Raw genomic sequence first — 17,170 nt, forward strand, 5'->3', positions numbered from 1 at the left:
AAATCCAACCAAACACCGCCCACCTGGATCTCCTGTTCAATTCGAATTCTATTAATTGATTCTGTGCATTATATTGGCAAAGCTGCTTTCTATAAATGGAACAATATTGTCAAATTATCAAAACAGCATTGGTGTGAGATTTGGCTATGAAGTTCAGGCACCAACTGTTTGAATAAAGTGCTTTTTTTTATCCCCTATTCTATTTTTTGGACTCAAGTCAAGTGCTTTAAATTGAAGTGAGCCTTCGGGGCATGGATTGAGATGTATCCAGAATTTTAATGCTCCCTTTTCAATTGTTTAGTTGAGGGAGAGCTGCCAGGTTCCCCAGTATCTGTTTCTTACTCAGTCTTTCTCTCTCGTTTTCCCACCTTCATTGCCTCTTTTTCTCCCTGCCGCTCATTACCAGATTTCTTTCATCCATCCTATCTTCTCTCATCAGCTCTCTTTCTTTTCTGATTCTATTTAGCAAACACACAGACAAATACTTAGACAGGCCCAATCACAAACACCAAGACCATGATTGTTTGTTTGTTTGTGTGTGTGTGTGTGTGTTGTGTGTGTGTGTTGTGTGTGTGTGTTGCAGGAATGTAAGCTCTGCAGGTGAGGAGGCAAGACGAAGAATGAGGGAGTGTGACGGCCTGACAGATGCTCTGCTCTATGTCATCCAGACTGCTCTGGGCAGCAATGAGATCGACAGCAAGGTGTGTGTGTGTGTACCTTTGAATTTGTTTAGCTTGTTTTTATGTACATGTACATTTATGTGCATGGCTGCCTGCATAAATTTCTTTATGCACCTATTTGTCTTTTTCTTTCCGCTCTGCTTGCTGCTAAAATTTACAATAAGAAATGACTAGTTAAACAGGAATTTTTCCTACAGGAAGAAGGAAGCCCGGCTGGAAGTGTAAATGAGAAAGTTTCTCATTCGTTCTCATGTAAACAAAGCGGACAAATCTTTAAGTGCCCGGGAGGTGATAAAAAAACAACAATGGCTGAGCGTCTTCTCAGTGCCAACAAGGAAAACTTAACTTGTCAAGGAGCATTCAGTTCATCATCATGGTTCAATAACGGCAAATGAAAGCTCTCGAATCCAAAACCTGTTTCAGCACTTCTTGCTGTCAATGTAGCTCTGCCAGGAATCAAAGTTGAGTGGGTTCATGTTTGCATTGTGTTTTTCTGTGTCAGGACGTGTTTAGCGTGTATGTGTGCTCATGACACAGCGGGCCAGTCAATACTACATAAACAGTTTTGTGGGTGGCTGACTTCTCAAGGTCTGCCGGTCTCCCACTTTTTGTAAATGACTGTCCTTAATCATTCTTTAACCGCCCACCCCTCTCCAAAGACTCCAGTCACCAGACTTCTGTCACCACAGTAACAAAGACTGATTGGAAAGTGATCACTGTGGTGATGCACGTTAGTCTTGGACTCATTTTGTATTCTGTATGTTTCTCTTCTCACCTGCTTTGACCAGAGTACGTCCTCTTCATACTGTCTGAACACAAATGGAATATCTACCAGGTCATGTGGCCCATACACTGCAGAAATTCCCCTCACCATCTTTCTAAGTATCCTTCACAATCGTAGAGACAGTCTTTGTGAAATTCCTCTATAGCTGTCAGAGAAATGGACAAGATCGGAAGAATGTTCACTAAATATAATGTGGCGTTTTATTGCAGATTGTCCCTTTAAACACAATCCACTATTATTTACCTATTTGATGTTTTGGTGTAATATCACACAGCTAAAACCCGATCATTTAAAATGATGGTGCAAGACCTAATTGACTATGCTCTTAATTGTACATATGCAACCAATATAATGCTGAAAATGTAGAATGTAAGACAAGTTCATAGAGACAAATGACTGTGGTCTTTTATTGGTTTGTTTTGTAGGTCCGTACAAGTTTTCAGATAGCAAATCCCTTCCCAGTCTTTTTCTGTGATCTCTGACCTTCCTGTGGAGACAAGAATTACCACATAATCTATTTTTAAACCAAAATCAATTTTTATTCCCTGGACTTTGCAGCTGGAAAGAACAAGGTAGTGAATAAACATGAAATATTAGAGGGAAATACAAAATGTCAAAAGAGATGGTAAATAAAATGTAACTTCTCCTGCAAGATTCCATAATAGTATGTGAATAGAATTTCAGACATGAGTGCAGCTCGCTGGATTGAGACTTTGTTTTGTTTGTTGCATCTCTTGAGGCTGTTCAATTACACTCCTTAGTTGTTTTTGTGTATAGCAACGGTCAGACAGAGAGAAGATTGATGATTCGTCTTTGTTAATTTCCACTCTGATGACTCCTCCATCCAGTGATGCTAAACACACGCACAAAAAAACGCACATGTACACACCTACACACAGATTTGCACACAATACAAACACTGGGTGTAAAGACACACTTAAGAATACACAACGTGCACTGGGAAAATTCGTTTGCAGACATTCAGCCACACTCACATTTCCTGACTGCTGGGTTCGCCTCTAAACTTTGTGTTTAATGGGGTGTGATACAATATATTAGGCTCGTCATTTTTCTTCATTCGTCTGAGTGTTTTCTAATCTCATTTCAAAGTCCAAACTAACCAAACATACAAGCTAGCTACCTAAGAGATTATCTTTCTGTTTTCATTTTTCCTCTCTCTGTCTCTCACTCTCTCCATCTGTCTGGCATGTGGGTGGAGGTGGAAGGCTGATAGTGTAGAAGCGTGAGAGTGGGCGTTTTTTTATTAGCTTGCTTTGACTTTGAGTTTGGGCTGTGTTTTCAAGTGAGATGTTTCATTAAACGGCATCAAACACAAATCTCCTGCCTCGGCTTCCCTGTTTTATCCATTTATATCCCCCTTTTTTCATTTCACCACCCTATCTTGCTCCTACCTCACTTCATCTCTCTCATCTTTCCCATCTCACTTTATCTCCAGACTGTGGAGAACTGTGTTTGCATCCTGAGGAACCTGTCATACCGCTTGGCTGCTGAGACGTCCCATGGCCAGCAGGGGGGATTGGAGGAGCTGGATGGCTTGCTTTGTGATGCCAACGGTCGTGACGGAGAGAGTTCAGGCTGCTGGGGCAAGAAGAAGAAGAAAAAGAAGGGAGCTGACCAGGTGAGAAAGTATTACAGTGAGAAAAACCTGTGTACTAAATGTAAGAAAGACGCCCATTTATTAAACTTTTTGAAAACACTATTTTTCTAAAAGAGATTCCCTAATGCGGTAGTTTGATGACAGCGGAGGCAGTGTGATCACTTGAGGCAGCATTGCATTCAACAGGGACATTTGTGGTAAATAATGGAAAACCGAGATGTCACAGCTGAAAGGAACAGATACCGCAGTATTCTGAAAACTGAGCTGAAAAGCATCGCCTTCTTTTAGGTATCGGCTCATAGTTTTGTCATTTTAAAAACATTTTATGTAATTCAATCTATGTTATAAAAGCTGCATCAGTCTCAGTTTTTACTTTATTTTCCCCTCTGCCCTGCTGTCTACTCTTGTGTTCTTTTTTCAGGCTGCTAATATAGAGGGGGATTTCTCGTCATGGAAAACACTTTGTGTTTTCAAGTCAAAAACAGATTGTGGAACTCGTAAAATAGGAGAAGAGATAATATTTGTCTTTGAGCCTGAAAACAAGACATGAACACAGCCTGTAGCTGCATGTGTAAGACCCAAACAAATTAACCTGAAATGGTACATGGTGCTTCTTGTTATTTTGTCCACCCCACTGATGTCAATGGGGGTAATCTAAATAACAGAAACTCCTAGTGCAGTATGGGTCAGCAGCAGCAAAAGCAATAACTAATCACACTGCTAATCATCCATTTCAACAAACGTTAACATTATAACCTTGATGAGGGAGGATTTATTGCAGCTGTTATTGACTGCAATAGTTTGAGCTAGGCGTAGTTAATAAACTGCCAACTGAGTGTATATTTTTGGTTCTCTAGACTCAGGCGAGGCTTTGACTAAACTCTCTCTTTGCCACCTCCCACCAGGGCATGTGTATTTACCCCCAACACATGATACGCATGGATGCAGACCATTGGCACAGTAATAATGAAAAGGGAAAGACGAGAGAAATTAAATTAAAAAATAACCAAACCTGTAGCTGTATATGAGTTTAATTTAGTTTGGTTTAAGCTGGATGCAGAGGGCTAGAAACAAGACAGAATCCAGGGGTATACTGGCACATATATGAGAATAAGAGATGGTAGTTACTGCAGTGAGTGACACACAGGTGCAGAGAGTGAAAGTGAAGGATAGGAGCAAAGACAGAGAGAGAGGGGGGAAACTTGGCAGTCAGACTGTAATGTAGCCTCCTTAATAATTTATTAAAGGTTCAGACAGGAAGCAGCACAGGACCCTGACTACTGGAATGCACACACGCCAACGCACACATACACACAAAACTCTTGAAGCCACTAATGAAACCTTAGAAAACAGCACAAGTGCAAGTGTTTTTGAAGTGTATTTTAAACCCGAAGCCTCACATTTCACAGGCACCCTAAGAACTACAGTACAGCAAAGATGGCACAGTATATAGTGGTTTCACTTGAAAAATGGGTAACACCAGGGAAACTCCAGAGTTCCTCAGAGGCAGGGGCTAACATAAAAAAAAATGTATTTGGCTTCTATGTCTACCACTGTACAGAGCTCATTTGAACTATTTTCACAGTATGTGCCTACAAGTAACTAAACAAGTGTTAAATCACAGTTGGATGTGACACTACTGATGGTATCTTCTTTTTACCTTAACAAATTGTCTGGTTTAATGGGATAGAGAGCACAATTACTGCAAGAAGACAGCTTTGCTTTGGCATGTGACATTTCCAGGACAACGGATTCTAGTTAAGCAGGGCTTTAGTCAACATGTTATGGAATTAAAACCCATGTATCTCAATCTAGACAGACCACAGACTATGACTATGATGTTAAACGTAGTGACAAACCATCTGGACTCTAGGTGAGTTACTGTAATTTGGATAATGTGGTGTTTTTGTCTGTGTAACATAGACTTTTTGGAGGTTGTTTATTTGTTCACCCGAGGCCTTGGTTGATGCATACAAAGAGCGAAGTTTTTCATTCTTGATCTCGTCAATTACTTTTTGAATTTAAATACCTATTTATGGACCAAGTTACAACCTGGACATGTGGCCAGTGTTTCACAGTGCAACTTTTTCCAAATTTGGCAGGTTTTACAATACACTTTTTAACTATGCATAAACAGAAAATAAAACAATCTCCTCTATATGCATTTTGAACTGATAAAGTTAATACACTTGAAAATGTTTGATATAACTAATATTTAGAGAATGTTAGATGCAAAACTTGTATGTGTAAATGAACATTATGCATTCATATTTAGTATGCAGGATGATTCCACACAAGAGAAAGTTCTCCACTGTGAAAGAGTAGATGCCTTGTGTTGAACTGCCTCAACACACTTCAAACTATAAGCAGGCTTTGATATTATGATCAGACAATCTATGTATAGATAAAAACATGCACACATGCATACGCACTGAACTGCACCTCTCTCAAGATACAGACTTGCATAGTTTACCTTGAGACAAGACAAGGAGGAGGGGAAGCAGTAGAGCGAAACTGAGAAGGTCGATTGGGAAGAAGAAAAACTGAGAACTGAAAAGTGAAGGATGGAAATAGAATAAGAAAACAGCCAGAGAGTTGAGCAAGGAAAGAAAGGGAATGATAAATGAAGAAAGGTAGAGAGAAAGAATCAACAGGAGAGAAAAGCAGGACAAGATATAAATGACAAGCAGCAGACGAAAGAGGGGGAAAATATTTAAAAAAGAGGAGAGAAAAGCAGTCGTGGGTACAAGCTCATGTGAAAAAGGTGTGGGCATGTCACTCTACAAAGAGGTTCAAACATCAAGGGACTCCACTGTAGTGGAATAGAGGAGGAGGATGTAGGTAAAGCGAGGATAGGGGTGTGGAGCTTTGGGTTCATTCCTCAAAAAGCAAAAGTAGGAGTGAAACATTCTCTTATAGTCTCTTTTTTCACATGCATCTTGTTCCATCTTTTGCCCTTTATCATCTGTCTCCTCCTTCTCCATTTTCTCCTACACAACAGCTTGACAGGGAGTGATTTGCAAAGTGTCTCTTTGACTTTTATAATAGGTCACGGTGTACGGAGACGTTGTTTGCCTTCAGACAAGCATGCATGCACTTATAACAGTTTACTGTGTCCTCACGCACAGCTCTTTCTTTCGTGAATGTTACAGGTATGGATCATGTATTATATCAGATCAAATGCCAAAAGCAAACAGGAAGAGTAGGGAAACTAAATGAGCAGTGTTTCTGCTGAGGTGTGTTAGCTGAACACTCCCTGAAAATCGTGTGTACTCCAGGACGCAGTGACATTACAGAGAAGCCAGTCAAACACTGCTGTTTGGCCTGGTGTCAGATGTTAAGTACATAAGTGAAATGAAAAGGAGAAAATGTCATTAGTGGAAAGGAGCTTACAGCGATCGCTCAAATCTTGAATAAAAACTATTTTTAAAAAAATATCCTCTTTCTCATAGTGGGACGGTGTTGGCCCCTTCCCAGACATGGCGGAGCCCCCAAAGGGGGTTCAGATGCTGTGGCACCCCACCATCGTCAAGCCCTACCTCACGCTCCTGTCTGAATGCTCGAATCCCGACACCCTGGAGGGAGCAGCCGGGGCTCTGCAGAACCTGGCTGCAGGCAGCTGGAAGGTAACAGCTAGATTTAAAGCATTTCCCGAAGAAAAGGTTTTTATTAGTTTTAGAATTCATGCTGGTGTTTTACTGTTGAGTGTATAGCTTGATAGTCCTGCACTTGTACTCTTTGTTCTTATATTTGAAGAGAGCATCAGGTAAACACTGAAACAGCAAATGTAAAAATTACATATATATGCATTTCAGTGTCCATTATTGTGATAGGAAAGGGCTCATCTTTAGTTTGTCCTTACTTTATTAATACAGTGAATGTAAAAACACACTTTTATCTTGTGCAGATAAAAACAAAAAAATATTCACATTTTACAAGAGGCAATAAGACAAAGTGGGTATGTGTACTTAAATGTATGCATTCTAGTGTACTGTGCTACTATATATATATATATATATATATATATATATATATATAGAGAGAGAGAGAGAGAGAGAGAGAGAGAGTCAACTTATGCAATGATTAGTTCCTTTTTAGGAACTCTCAAAGCCAAGGACTGTTTCTGAGTAGATTCTGTCCGATCACAAAAGTGAATTTAGTACAGAACATGAGAGCTTCTAAAGAATCTTCTAAATCTTCTGTCTTCTAAAGAATTAGCAAATGAAAAACACCAGCATCCTGCTGAATTAATAAGGTTTTAGCCAAAATCCTTTTTAAAATGTTGGATAGCAGACAACTATGTGCAACAATTACTTTAAGAATGTTAATCCTAAAAACAGCAGGGAGTAGAGCCAGTTTTCAACTGCAGCTGACTGACTGAAGCACCTTGAGGGTAATAATAGTTGAGTGCATGTGGTAATATGGAGACTTATTGTTGTATACAGTCATACCGGTAAGGGCAGCTTTAGCCTTGAGGGAGGTGTGTATAATGGTGAAAGGTGTCACCTTGGAATGAACTTAAAATCATAATGCAGCCCTAAACTTTGCTGGTTATTAATGTAGATGGAAATCTTTATGTGGTCAAATAAAATCTCAGTCAAAGGCTTTAACCTTTGCTGTGTATGAGAACGTAAACTCGTAAAAGAGATGAGCAACCACACTGGCTGAGAGGGACGTCATGTTGATGTGTGTGGGAGGTGTGTGTATCTTATGAAGGCTTCGGTGAAGGCTTGGATGAGGAAAGAGGGGGCTGCACTGCAAGGCAAGGGAGACGCAAGAAAGGGTGGGGGGCAGGTGGTCTTTGGGAAATCACTTTTTCCACTAGTGTGTATTTGGGTTTTATTGTTTTTCTTGTATGCAAGCTTCCTGACCTGGCTTTGAGAATAGCCCTGCTAACGCTTTCTAAAGAACTGATGTTGGCACACTGCTGGCACTCTCTACACTCTGCTCGCTGAGCTCTCGGCTTAGACACATAATCGTTTTCCTCCGACACTGAATTATTTTCTAAAGTGATTGTACGAACCATAGTTTGCCCATATTTGCTTTCTAAGAAAATTATACTATGTTTTAACCTTAACACAGGCCTAAGTTTTCTTGTGATGGGACTGTAAATTTTTCATTTGTCAAAAACTTTCAGCCTCACACTTCACTTACTGATATTCTTACTCGGGTGCTGTTTAGCACCTCTGCAGTCTTTGAAAGTCGACCCATAAGGCAGCACTCTTTGAGACGTTTAGGGTCAAGTGTTCCATTTAAGCCTACCTTGATAGTCTTTGAGGGAGGCTAGAGTGGTCTCCAAGCTCTGAACTCTTCTCCCTGGTCAAATAATTCTCCCTTTCACAGTATATCACGTGTGAGTCAGTGTAATGCCTCAGCCACTCTCACATTATCCCTGAATACAGCATCTCCCACTTGACCTCGACCAGTTTTGCTTTGTCTGTTTTCATTTCCTCAGTACACCTTCTTAAAAGCTTTAGCATCATGACAGTTAAAAAAAAAAAAAAAAAAATCAGGTTTATCTGCATAGCAAGAGGAGACAAACAAGCATTGTATCACTAGCGATCAATGGGGATGGTGCCGGTGTTGTTTCAATGCCCTGTCTTTTTTTATGTTCTGTGGACACAAACATACAGCAATTGCTGTCTGAAGAGGATGCCTCATATCTCCAGTGTTACCATGGCCATTAGAAGGGATGAATAAAAGTAGACTGTAAAAATAAAACAAATTGCTGTTCTTTAACTTATATCTTGAGTATAGACCTTTAATTGTAGTCATAGCCCTATTTAACTATCTGTTCCCTGCTTTCCACCTGTCAGTGGTCAGTGTACATCCGGGCTGCTGTCCGTAAAGAGAAGGGCCTTCCAATCCTGGTGGAATTACTGAGGATAGACAATGACAAGGTGGTGTGTGCCGTGGCCACCGCCCTCAGAAATATGGCTCTGGACATCAGGAACAAAGAGCTCATTGGTAAGTACAAATAAAGACGTTTTGGTTTTTTTTTAAAAAGACGATAAACGGCGGTGAAACAGCTGTGTGATCTTTCCATCCATCCAGCGTAGCCTTCATCTAGAGTATTTAGCAGTAAACTGGAGGTAGCTCTCGTCTTAAAAATATAACCCCTACCTAGAAGTTTCCACTCATTCTAGCAATGACCTTCCTCTTTTCACTAAGCTTGCATTTACCAATAAATGATAAGATATAAGATTCTACATATGAATTTATACATAAATATCTGATGTATTAGACCTAATGTGCTCCATTTCCCTTTGGATCACAGGCATTTTTATCTCTATCAACTTCAATGAATTTAGATGTGTTGTGTTGTTCAGATACGATCTCTGTTTTTTGTTTGTAAAGAGTTTTCATCTGCTTACTGTCATAGTCATTGTACCGTGGTCTGTTCCCGTCGTGTTGATTTCATTTAGAGGATGCAAGTCAAGAACCTCGTTTCAAGTGATATAACAGCAGTGCCCTGTAGTCTGTATTCACCTCTGCCTGTAGTTTAATAGTTCACCCTGCTTGGTTGGTTTGTTACCTACAGTATGTGGAGAGCCGTGGGTCTGATGTGTGATTTTGACCCATTACTTTGTATTACTGCTTGAGTTTGATAGTTGGTAGTCACAAACTAGGAGGCTTTATGTGCACTGCTGCCGTTCTCTGCATAGGGGAGAAGGAGAGTGGGAGTGAGATATTATAGCAGGGATGATCAGATCAAAAGCTTGCGTGGAGCTTTGAAAAGCCCACTGTGGTAATGAGTGAGCCTCAGTGTCAGTGACTGGCAGCATTTACACATATAGGGATTAGGTATCATTAGTTAACCTGACACAGACATACATATAGTGTGTGTGTGTGTGTTTGTGTGTGTGTGTGTCTCTGTTTCTTCATATGCTACAAATGGGTTTATGTGGTGATGTGCCCTCTTTCTCTGTGGCTGTGTCTTCCGGCACATAGCCTATAAACACAGATATAATACTGATATGATTCTGATATGATTGTATGTTTTTGTGTGTGTGAGATCACCCTCTCTGGTATCTCCGCTTATCTCGGCTCCGTGGTGGGGCTCAGTGGTTTCTATAGCAACCCAGCTCCCCTCGGTCTCAGACAAGGAGCCTCTGGAGCTGCTCTGGGTTTTACCAGAGCATTGTACCAAAAAAAAGCAAGGAATGCTGCCAGCAAAGTTCAACTCACCCGTTCTGTGATAGTCTGGCTGGCACCCAGCAGCAGATTAGCATAAGTGAATGTGCCATTGGGTATATCAGAAACACAGACAAATTTAAAAGGACTTGTGCATCCAGTCTTTTGTGTGGTTCTCCACTTTCAGTAATAATAACAGTAATATGAGAAATAGCAAACAACATATTAGCGTAACAGTACATAAACTGTTGCTAAATAGTATCTTGGATTAAATTAAATATAAGCAGACTCATTGTAAAAGTTTACAGCATATGTGGTAAACTCAACAAATTAATTTAAACAAACTTGGAGATTAATGACTTTGTTGTTGTTGGATGGTATGTTGGTGTTCCCCGAGCCACCATTACATTAATGGTTAATAAAGAGTATTTTAGGATTCTAAGTTCAAAATTCTTCAGCTACCACTATATTAAGTCTGACTTTTAATTAGCTGTTTCATCATCAAAATAAATGTTGCATATGAATAAACTTAACAGTCCATATACTGATGCAAATTCTTCCATTTGACCTTTTAAAATGAGACAGTGCATGTTTTTCCTGAGGAAATCATTAAAATGTTCTATAATTGATTGAAATGTTAGCTTTAATTGGTCCATTTTTACTTTTAGTCTTTTATGGCCATTAGTTTACAATACACAGAAAGATAAACAGGAGCATTTTGGAAAGAGAGGTAGACACTGTAATGAACATATGCTTCTTAGAGAGATAAGCAAAACACATGGGCTGATTGAATAATGTAATTACTTGCAAATTTGCAAGGAAAATCAATTCAAATTTGTTTGGCATTTTCATTTCAATACACGCTTGACTTATTCAGGTGCAGGATAACATGGTTTTAGGTCCTGTGTGTGATTAACTCTGCAAGTGTTGTTTTATAAAGACTCAAAAGACAGAAAACAAGACAGAAACAAGGAAACAAAAGGAAATTAGCAATACAATAGACACAGTATTACAAAAGTTGCAGATCATTATTTTCCCTTCTATGATGATCTCAGCTATCGTATAATAAGAGATGTATTGGCAGACTTTTAGATAAATTTGGACAAGAAAACTGCAATCTTGAGAAATGATTAGTTAACAGTATTAGCAGACCCCAAGTTCAAATCCACAACCCCTGGAAGAAACCATCCATTCATCCATTATCTGTAACCCCTGACCCTGTTCAGGGTCATGGGCGAGAGGCAGGGTACACCCTACACGGGTCTCCAGTCTATCTCAGGGCCGACACAAAGAGACATGAGCAGACAGACAATCAGATTCACACTTATGAACAATTTAGAGTCACAGGACTGTCGGCCCACATGAGCACGGGGAGAACATGTAATGTGCTCAGGAATGCAGTTGTTGATTGGTGTTGCTTTTCTTCATCAGCCACTCAGGTCATTTTACTGTATCCTTTGGCCTGAAATAGTTTCTTATAAACTATGTTGTGCTGGTTTAACAGACTAGCAACAGAAGATTAACGAGTCTTTATCAGCAACCTTCTGGTGATTTCATGTGTTCAATATAAAAGATGCTAACAGAGATTATTTAGGTATTATAGCATGGATGTACATATGTCTATGGAATAAATGATCAATTCCTCCTCAAAATCTCTTCAGTCAGCTTCATTTCCAGACTGATGAGATGGTCGAATGGCAAATGAGTCAAAAATGAGACAAAGTCTCAGAGATGCAGAAAGAAAACAGAGAAGCAGAATAAAAGTGAGAGGCATCAGTCAGGGATAAGCCTTTGCTCTTGGCAAGGTGTGAAATGATATGTGTCGACAGAAAAGTGGTAGAGGCAGGCCCCAGCCATTTGTCCCATGTTTGCAAGCTTTATTCACCACAATGAGTCTAACCTCTGAGTCAAACACATCTTTCTTTACACCAGGCGCTTCTTTAAAACAACAGTTTAACCCAAAGTGACAAAGTGATTTCACGGAGCAGTTTGTCGGTCTTTGTAAGATCAAAGTTCCACCTAATTATAGTATCATTTTGCACGGCTAATCTTGAGAAAATCACCTCTTTCTGAAAAGCAAAAACCAAATCTTCATCTCCTAAAACTCGTGTGATAGTGTGTCATAAGCTGTTAGTGCCGGTACGTTTGGCAACGTCACCGTGGGGGAATGGTAGTTTGCATGAGAACTCAGCAGCCTGAACGGAGATGAGGATCATCTTTTGCACACAGTAACCTCAGAGTGTCAAAACCACTGGAAAGCAATGTATGATTGGATAGAAGTGAGACAAGGCAGGAGGGAAGGAGCAAGACGGGCACTGGGCTAGAGAAGGATAGATGAAAAGAGCGGAGGAGCCAAGTCAAGCTAGGGAGACTGAATATAGAGGGTTAGAAGATGAAACAAGAAAAAGGAAAGAGAGCAGTGACAGTGAAAGACCAAAGCACATATTCTATCTGTTCTTGTATTCCAATCTGTCAGTAATGTGATTTAGTGCCATATTGATGTCGCTGAGAAACTGTCAACTTTTTTTTTTGTCTCCTGATTTCACCTCCTTCATAGTTTTTGATTTGCATAATGTACTGTATGCCTGTGTAGCAATAAATGAGTCCCATTCACTGCTACACTGTCTGTCAGTGCAATTCTACCCCATTTACTTACAGATGGTAATTTGACACACATGATTTGGGAACAGCACTTGAATGCCAAAAAGCAAAGAGACGCTGTATTTTTTATTTATTTTTTTCAAACGTAGCAACCGTTTCCAAAAGGTTGCCATAAACACATGCTGCGCTTGCCAAAGAGGGTGTTTAATGAAAAAAATGAAAATCTGTATTAATTGAAGTCATTGAATGAATTAATTTAATCGCTTGTTGTACCGTCACTTGTTCCGAATTCTAAATCTAATTGAGTTTCTTCAATCTGCAGCAAGGGTTTAATTTAAATTCCAGACATCCGTTCTAGTGTGAACTCGCATAAACACAGTATGTGTAAAAATTTGGACTGTTAATGTAAAACTTTTTTCCTACTTGCACCTTTCAAACAGATGAGAAATACTTTCAAATAAAAAGTAGGTTTAGGTTATTTAAGTAGCTTAAAGTTTAATTCTGTTTTTTAACAGTGATATGTGTATGATGTGCTTAAATCTTCAAGACGCTTCCTAGAATAGGATCTACCTTGATGCAGACCTTAAGAAAATCGAACCAGTCAGCTTCTAAATATCTGATTTGCTGGCTACCTTCCTGCATTTGGACTCCAGTAAATGACCTCCAAGATCAAACAGAGCCCTCCGTGGTCTACTTGAAAGACCACCTCTTTCATGTGAATCACTGGGTGTTTGTTTTTCTGCACGCCCAAATTTTATCAGTTTGTTCTCATGTGGGATAGTTGTAGAAGCTGCTCAGTTCTATTTAAATCACATCAAATGGAAACACCCTTAGAATATTGATGACAAACTTCTCCCTGGTTGCCAAAAACACCCCAACTTTAGTTAACTCTGGAGTAACAAACTGATGATTGCTTTTTCCTGGTGTGATGAATAATGATGTCTTCATGTGAAACTCCACTGACATTTTTTTTTTCTTTCTTGACCCTCCCCTCCCACCCTCCTCTTTTTTTCTGTTCAGTGTTGCCCCCACCTTGTTTTTTTTTTTTACTATTTCATTCTGCTAATTTCGTTCTTTTTCTCATCCAACGATCACATACCTCCCTCTTTGTCTCTTTCCCGTGGCGTTTCAGACATGAGCTCATAATCTTTGTGTCTCGCATTGATGACATCAGTGCTGTGGGGAGTGTTACTGTGGAAACCGAAGTAGCGCGCCACAGGGATGTAGCTAATCCATGATTGCATGTGTGGGAGTGGGAGTGTGTGAGTGTGTGTGTGTTTGTGTGAGTGTGTGTGTGTCTGTACACATAAAAGTGTGTTGCTCATTAGAGGTCAGCAACTGTTATACACAGATGCAAATAAGGTGTAGAAAACTCACTGGTTTCAAGCCTTTGATCTAAGTGTTTTATTCTCACATTCACGAGCTCAAATAGACACACACACTGTAGCACACTGCAAGATGTAATTAAACAGGGGTCAAGTGCATTATGTGCTCATCCCAAAACCAAAACAAATATTTGTTTTAGCTATTTTTCACGAGAGAGTGTCCATTTTATGTTTTCCTCATCATAGTCAACTCTTGTATATTTTGCGATCCTTGCTGTCATCAGACACCTCTGTGGACAAAATGTGCAACTTTGAAAAGGCCAGTGGGCCGAGAGACAGCATGGCCGTGTCCACTGACACACGCTAAGCTGCCACACTCTGCTCCGTCCCTGTTCCTGTGGTACTTGATGTAGTTTCTGTGTTGTCTTCAGGATGAATCTCTCGTGGCCATGGGTCTGCCATATCTTTTATCGGCACACTTTGTTCTCTCTGGCAGTCTTCGTCTTCTGCTCCGCTGTGACAGGCCAGGAGCATGTCAGACAGAGAAATAATAAAGAGAAGAAGAGAGAGGGAAGGAAAGTGCTGTCATACAGTGAAATATGTTTGGCCTTACAGCTGTCCCTTTGGGATTATCTTGTTCAGGTGATTTTGGGAGGTGCACAAAAATATTTCCTTCTCCTCTGTATTTTATTTATTTTATTTTTTTCAAAAGGAGTAACAGCTAATTGTTAGATGACACATGCAACGTTGTGCTCTTGCGTATTTATTCAAGAGAACGTCTCTATCAAGAATCCTGCTGATCATCATTGAAATTGTTCCCTGTATTTTCTGTCAGTGTGTGTGCATCATTACAGCGTGTTTGTGCATGTGGATCTACAGCATCATCTTCGTGGCAGTAAAATGTCTTTAATGAAGCCACTGGGTCCTCACAGGGGGAAGAGACACCTCCCCACCTTTCCTCCTTTTCCTTCATCTTTCACTCTGCCCCTCTCTGTCTCTCTCTCTTTCACCCTCCCCTTCATCCTCCTCCTTTATGCCGTTACCCGCAGACATCAAAGCGAAACACTGAGGCTGAGATTTAACTGGTTTGAAAACCACCAAACACAGGAAGGCAGAATATTTTAACGACGAAGCAATAGAACGCCACTTTCCAGTTTACCTCTATTATTGATCTCTTTAAGCTTCCTTTGTTTCATCTGGCTCTGCATTTAATTTGTATTTGTTTATTCACAATTGAAAGGAATATGCCTCACATTGCAGTGGAGAGTCAGGCTGTGTTTGGAGGTTTTTCATATCTATTCCGGCCTTATAGTTGAGATGTTGGCAGCTGGTGGCTGAAGCATGTGCTTGCATGCATGTGTGTGTCTTTACACGAATTAATTATGTTTCCTTTATGGTGTGGCTGCTTTCCAACTGAGCCCATAATGCTGAACACTGCTGTTCTTTTATTTTATTTGTTAAGATTTAGGTTATGTTAAGGGGCAAATCAGTACAAATGGTGTCAATAACATGTGCATGTCTCCTCCCTCTAAGACAATATAGATGTGTGAGAATATATCTAGGTAATGTTGTCTACTTCCCACAAAATTCCCACGGAATAGAAACCCAGCTGCTTTGAATCTGGCGCCCCCTGATGATGATGGGATGTACTGCTAATTAAATCCCCCCTGGGAGTCAAACAGAACAAATGCACTGACACTAATTTTGTCAATGAATATATTATTAGCAGCATATTATATAGCATAAACCTCCATAATCGTATTCAAGCTGATGTCCAATCAACAACATTTTAATATGAATTTACCTTTTTAATCAGATTGTTTTAGAGACAATTTTATCCATTTAGAAATCAAACACATTGACTATAAACATGAACATGCCTGTTCCTGCCTTTAAACTGATTTCATAGCTGTGGCCTAAACTGCCCAATGTTGTCTTTTATTTAGAAGGTAAATTTCCCTTGCACCATGTGCTCATATTACCCAAAAGGAGTTTGGAAACATTATCGCCTCAAGCTTTTGATGGTAGTAGCTGTATAGCATTCCACCTTAGGGACCCCGGCCCAGTCACTGATAACATGGTATTAACCATCCTTTATTCTCAGACAGTCGGACGCCACAACCAATCAAGCCTTTTCATCTTTCCCCACATCTCCCTGAGACAATTACCTCCAATTTAACTTCAGTAACACTCTCCTTTCTCCGTCAGTAAACAATCAAATCACTCCATTGTTGAGGGTAATTGGATCTCTTTAAATCGAATCAGCCATTATGGCCCTGATGAAGCACGCCCTGCTCAGTGGGAGTTAGCGGCACATGAGGGAATGCGGCACAGGAATGCATTACCATCTCTGCCTCCCAGGTGAAGATGGCTATATTGGAAGAGTTGTGTAATACAGGTTTATTAGACTGTGCAGTGATCAGCACAGGGCTTGTTTCTCTCCTCGAGGACATGTTCCAGGTGCAGCTCACATTTCAGCGACAGAGAAGGTGGATGTAAGGAGAGGGGAGACTGCACTCTAGCATGTTGAGCTGTTGATCCAGTAGAACTTCAAAGGACTGCATAACTAAAAACAATCTTTATATGACCTTCAACTCTCTGATTTCTGACTACATATTACTGTGCGTCTCTATATAAGTTTACTTGACTGTTGCTTGTTACAAGTTCCTGCAACTGCATGTATACTACAGTATGGGAATTGAATACGTTTGTCATATTATTTTATAAAATTATTTGTCAGCTGAATGCATAAAGCTTCAGAGAGACAAAATGTATATTTAGTAATAAGTAATACAGTATTTTAACAAATAATGTCAATCAGTGTAATAAGCACTTCAATAATTTTATCTTGTGTTAAATTTGCATTGACAGTAGGAACGTGCAGAAACTCCCTTTTATTTGTATGAATATATGAGGGAGCTGAAACAGGTGAGAGGACGGGGATAATGGGGGAACTGAGGGCGGCTGAAACTATAAGGGAAAAAGACGGCAACAAAAGCAACCACAAAGTAGCAACTAAAATTCATAG

The 17,170-nt window shown here is 40.0% G+C and overlaps 1 protein-coding gene across 5 annotated transcripts in view; it reads left to right on the plus strand.

Annotated features, from left to right (window-relative positions):
• Positions 1 to 17,170, plus strand: part of ctnnd2a (catenin (cadherin-associated protein), delta 2a) — a 222,725-nt gene that overhangs the window by 183,409 nt on the left and 22,146 nt on the right. For all 5 annotated transcript variants that reach the window (XM_067486635.1, XM_067486633.1, XM_067486632.1 and 2 more), the window contains exons 16-19: positions 584 to 701; positions 2,921 to 3,103; positions 6,535 to 6,708; positions 8,899 to 9,049. In XM_067486635.1, the coding sequence (XP_067342736.1) occupies positions 584 to 701; positions 2,921 to 3,103; positions 6,535 to 6,708; positions 8,899 to 9,049 (626 nt within the window). The remainder of the gene's footprint in view (positions 1 to 583; positions 702 to 2,920; positions 3,104 to 6,534; positions 6,709 to 8,898; positions 9,050 to 17,170) is intronic.

Source organism: Channa argus, chromosome 19 (genome assembly GCF_033026475.1).
Source record: "Channa argus isolate prfri chromosome 19, Channa argus male v1.0, whole genome shotgun sequence".
NCBI classification, from domain to species: domain Eukaryota; kingdom Metazoa; phylum Chordata; class Actinopteri; order Anabantiformes; family Channidae; genus Channa; species Channa argus.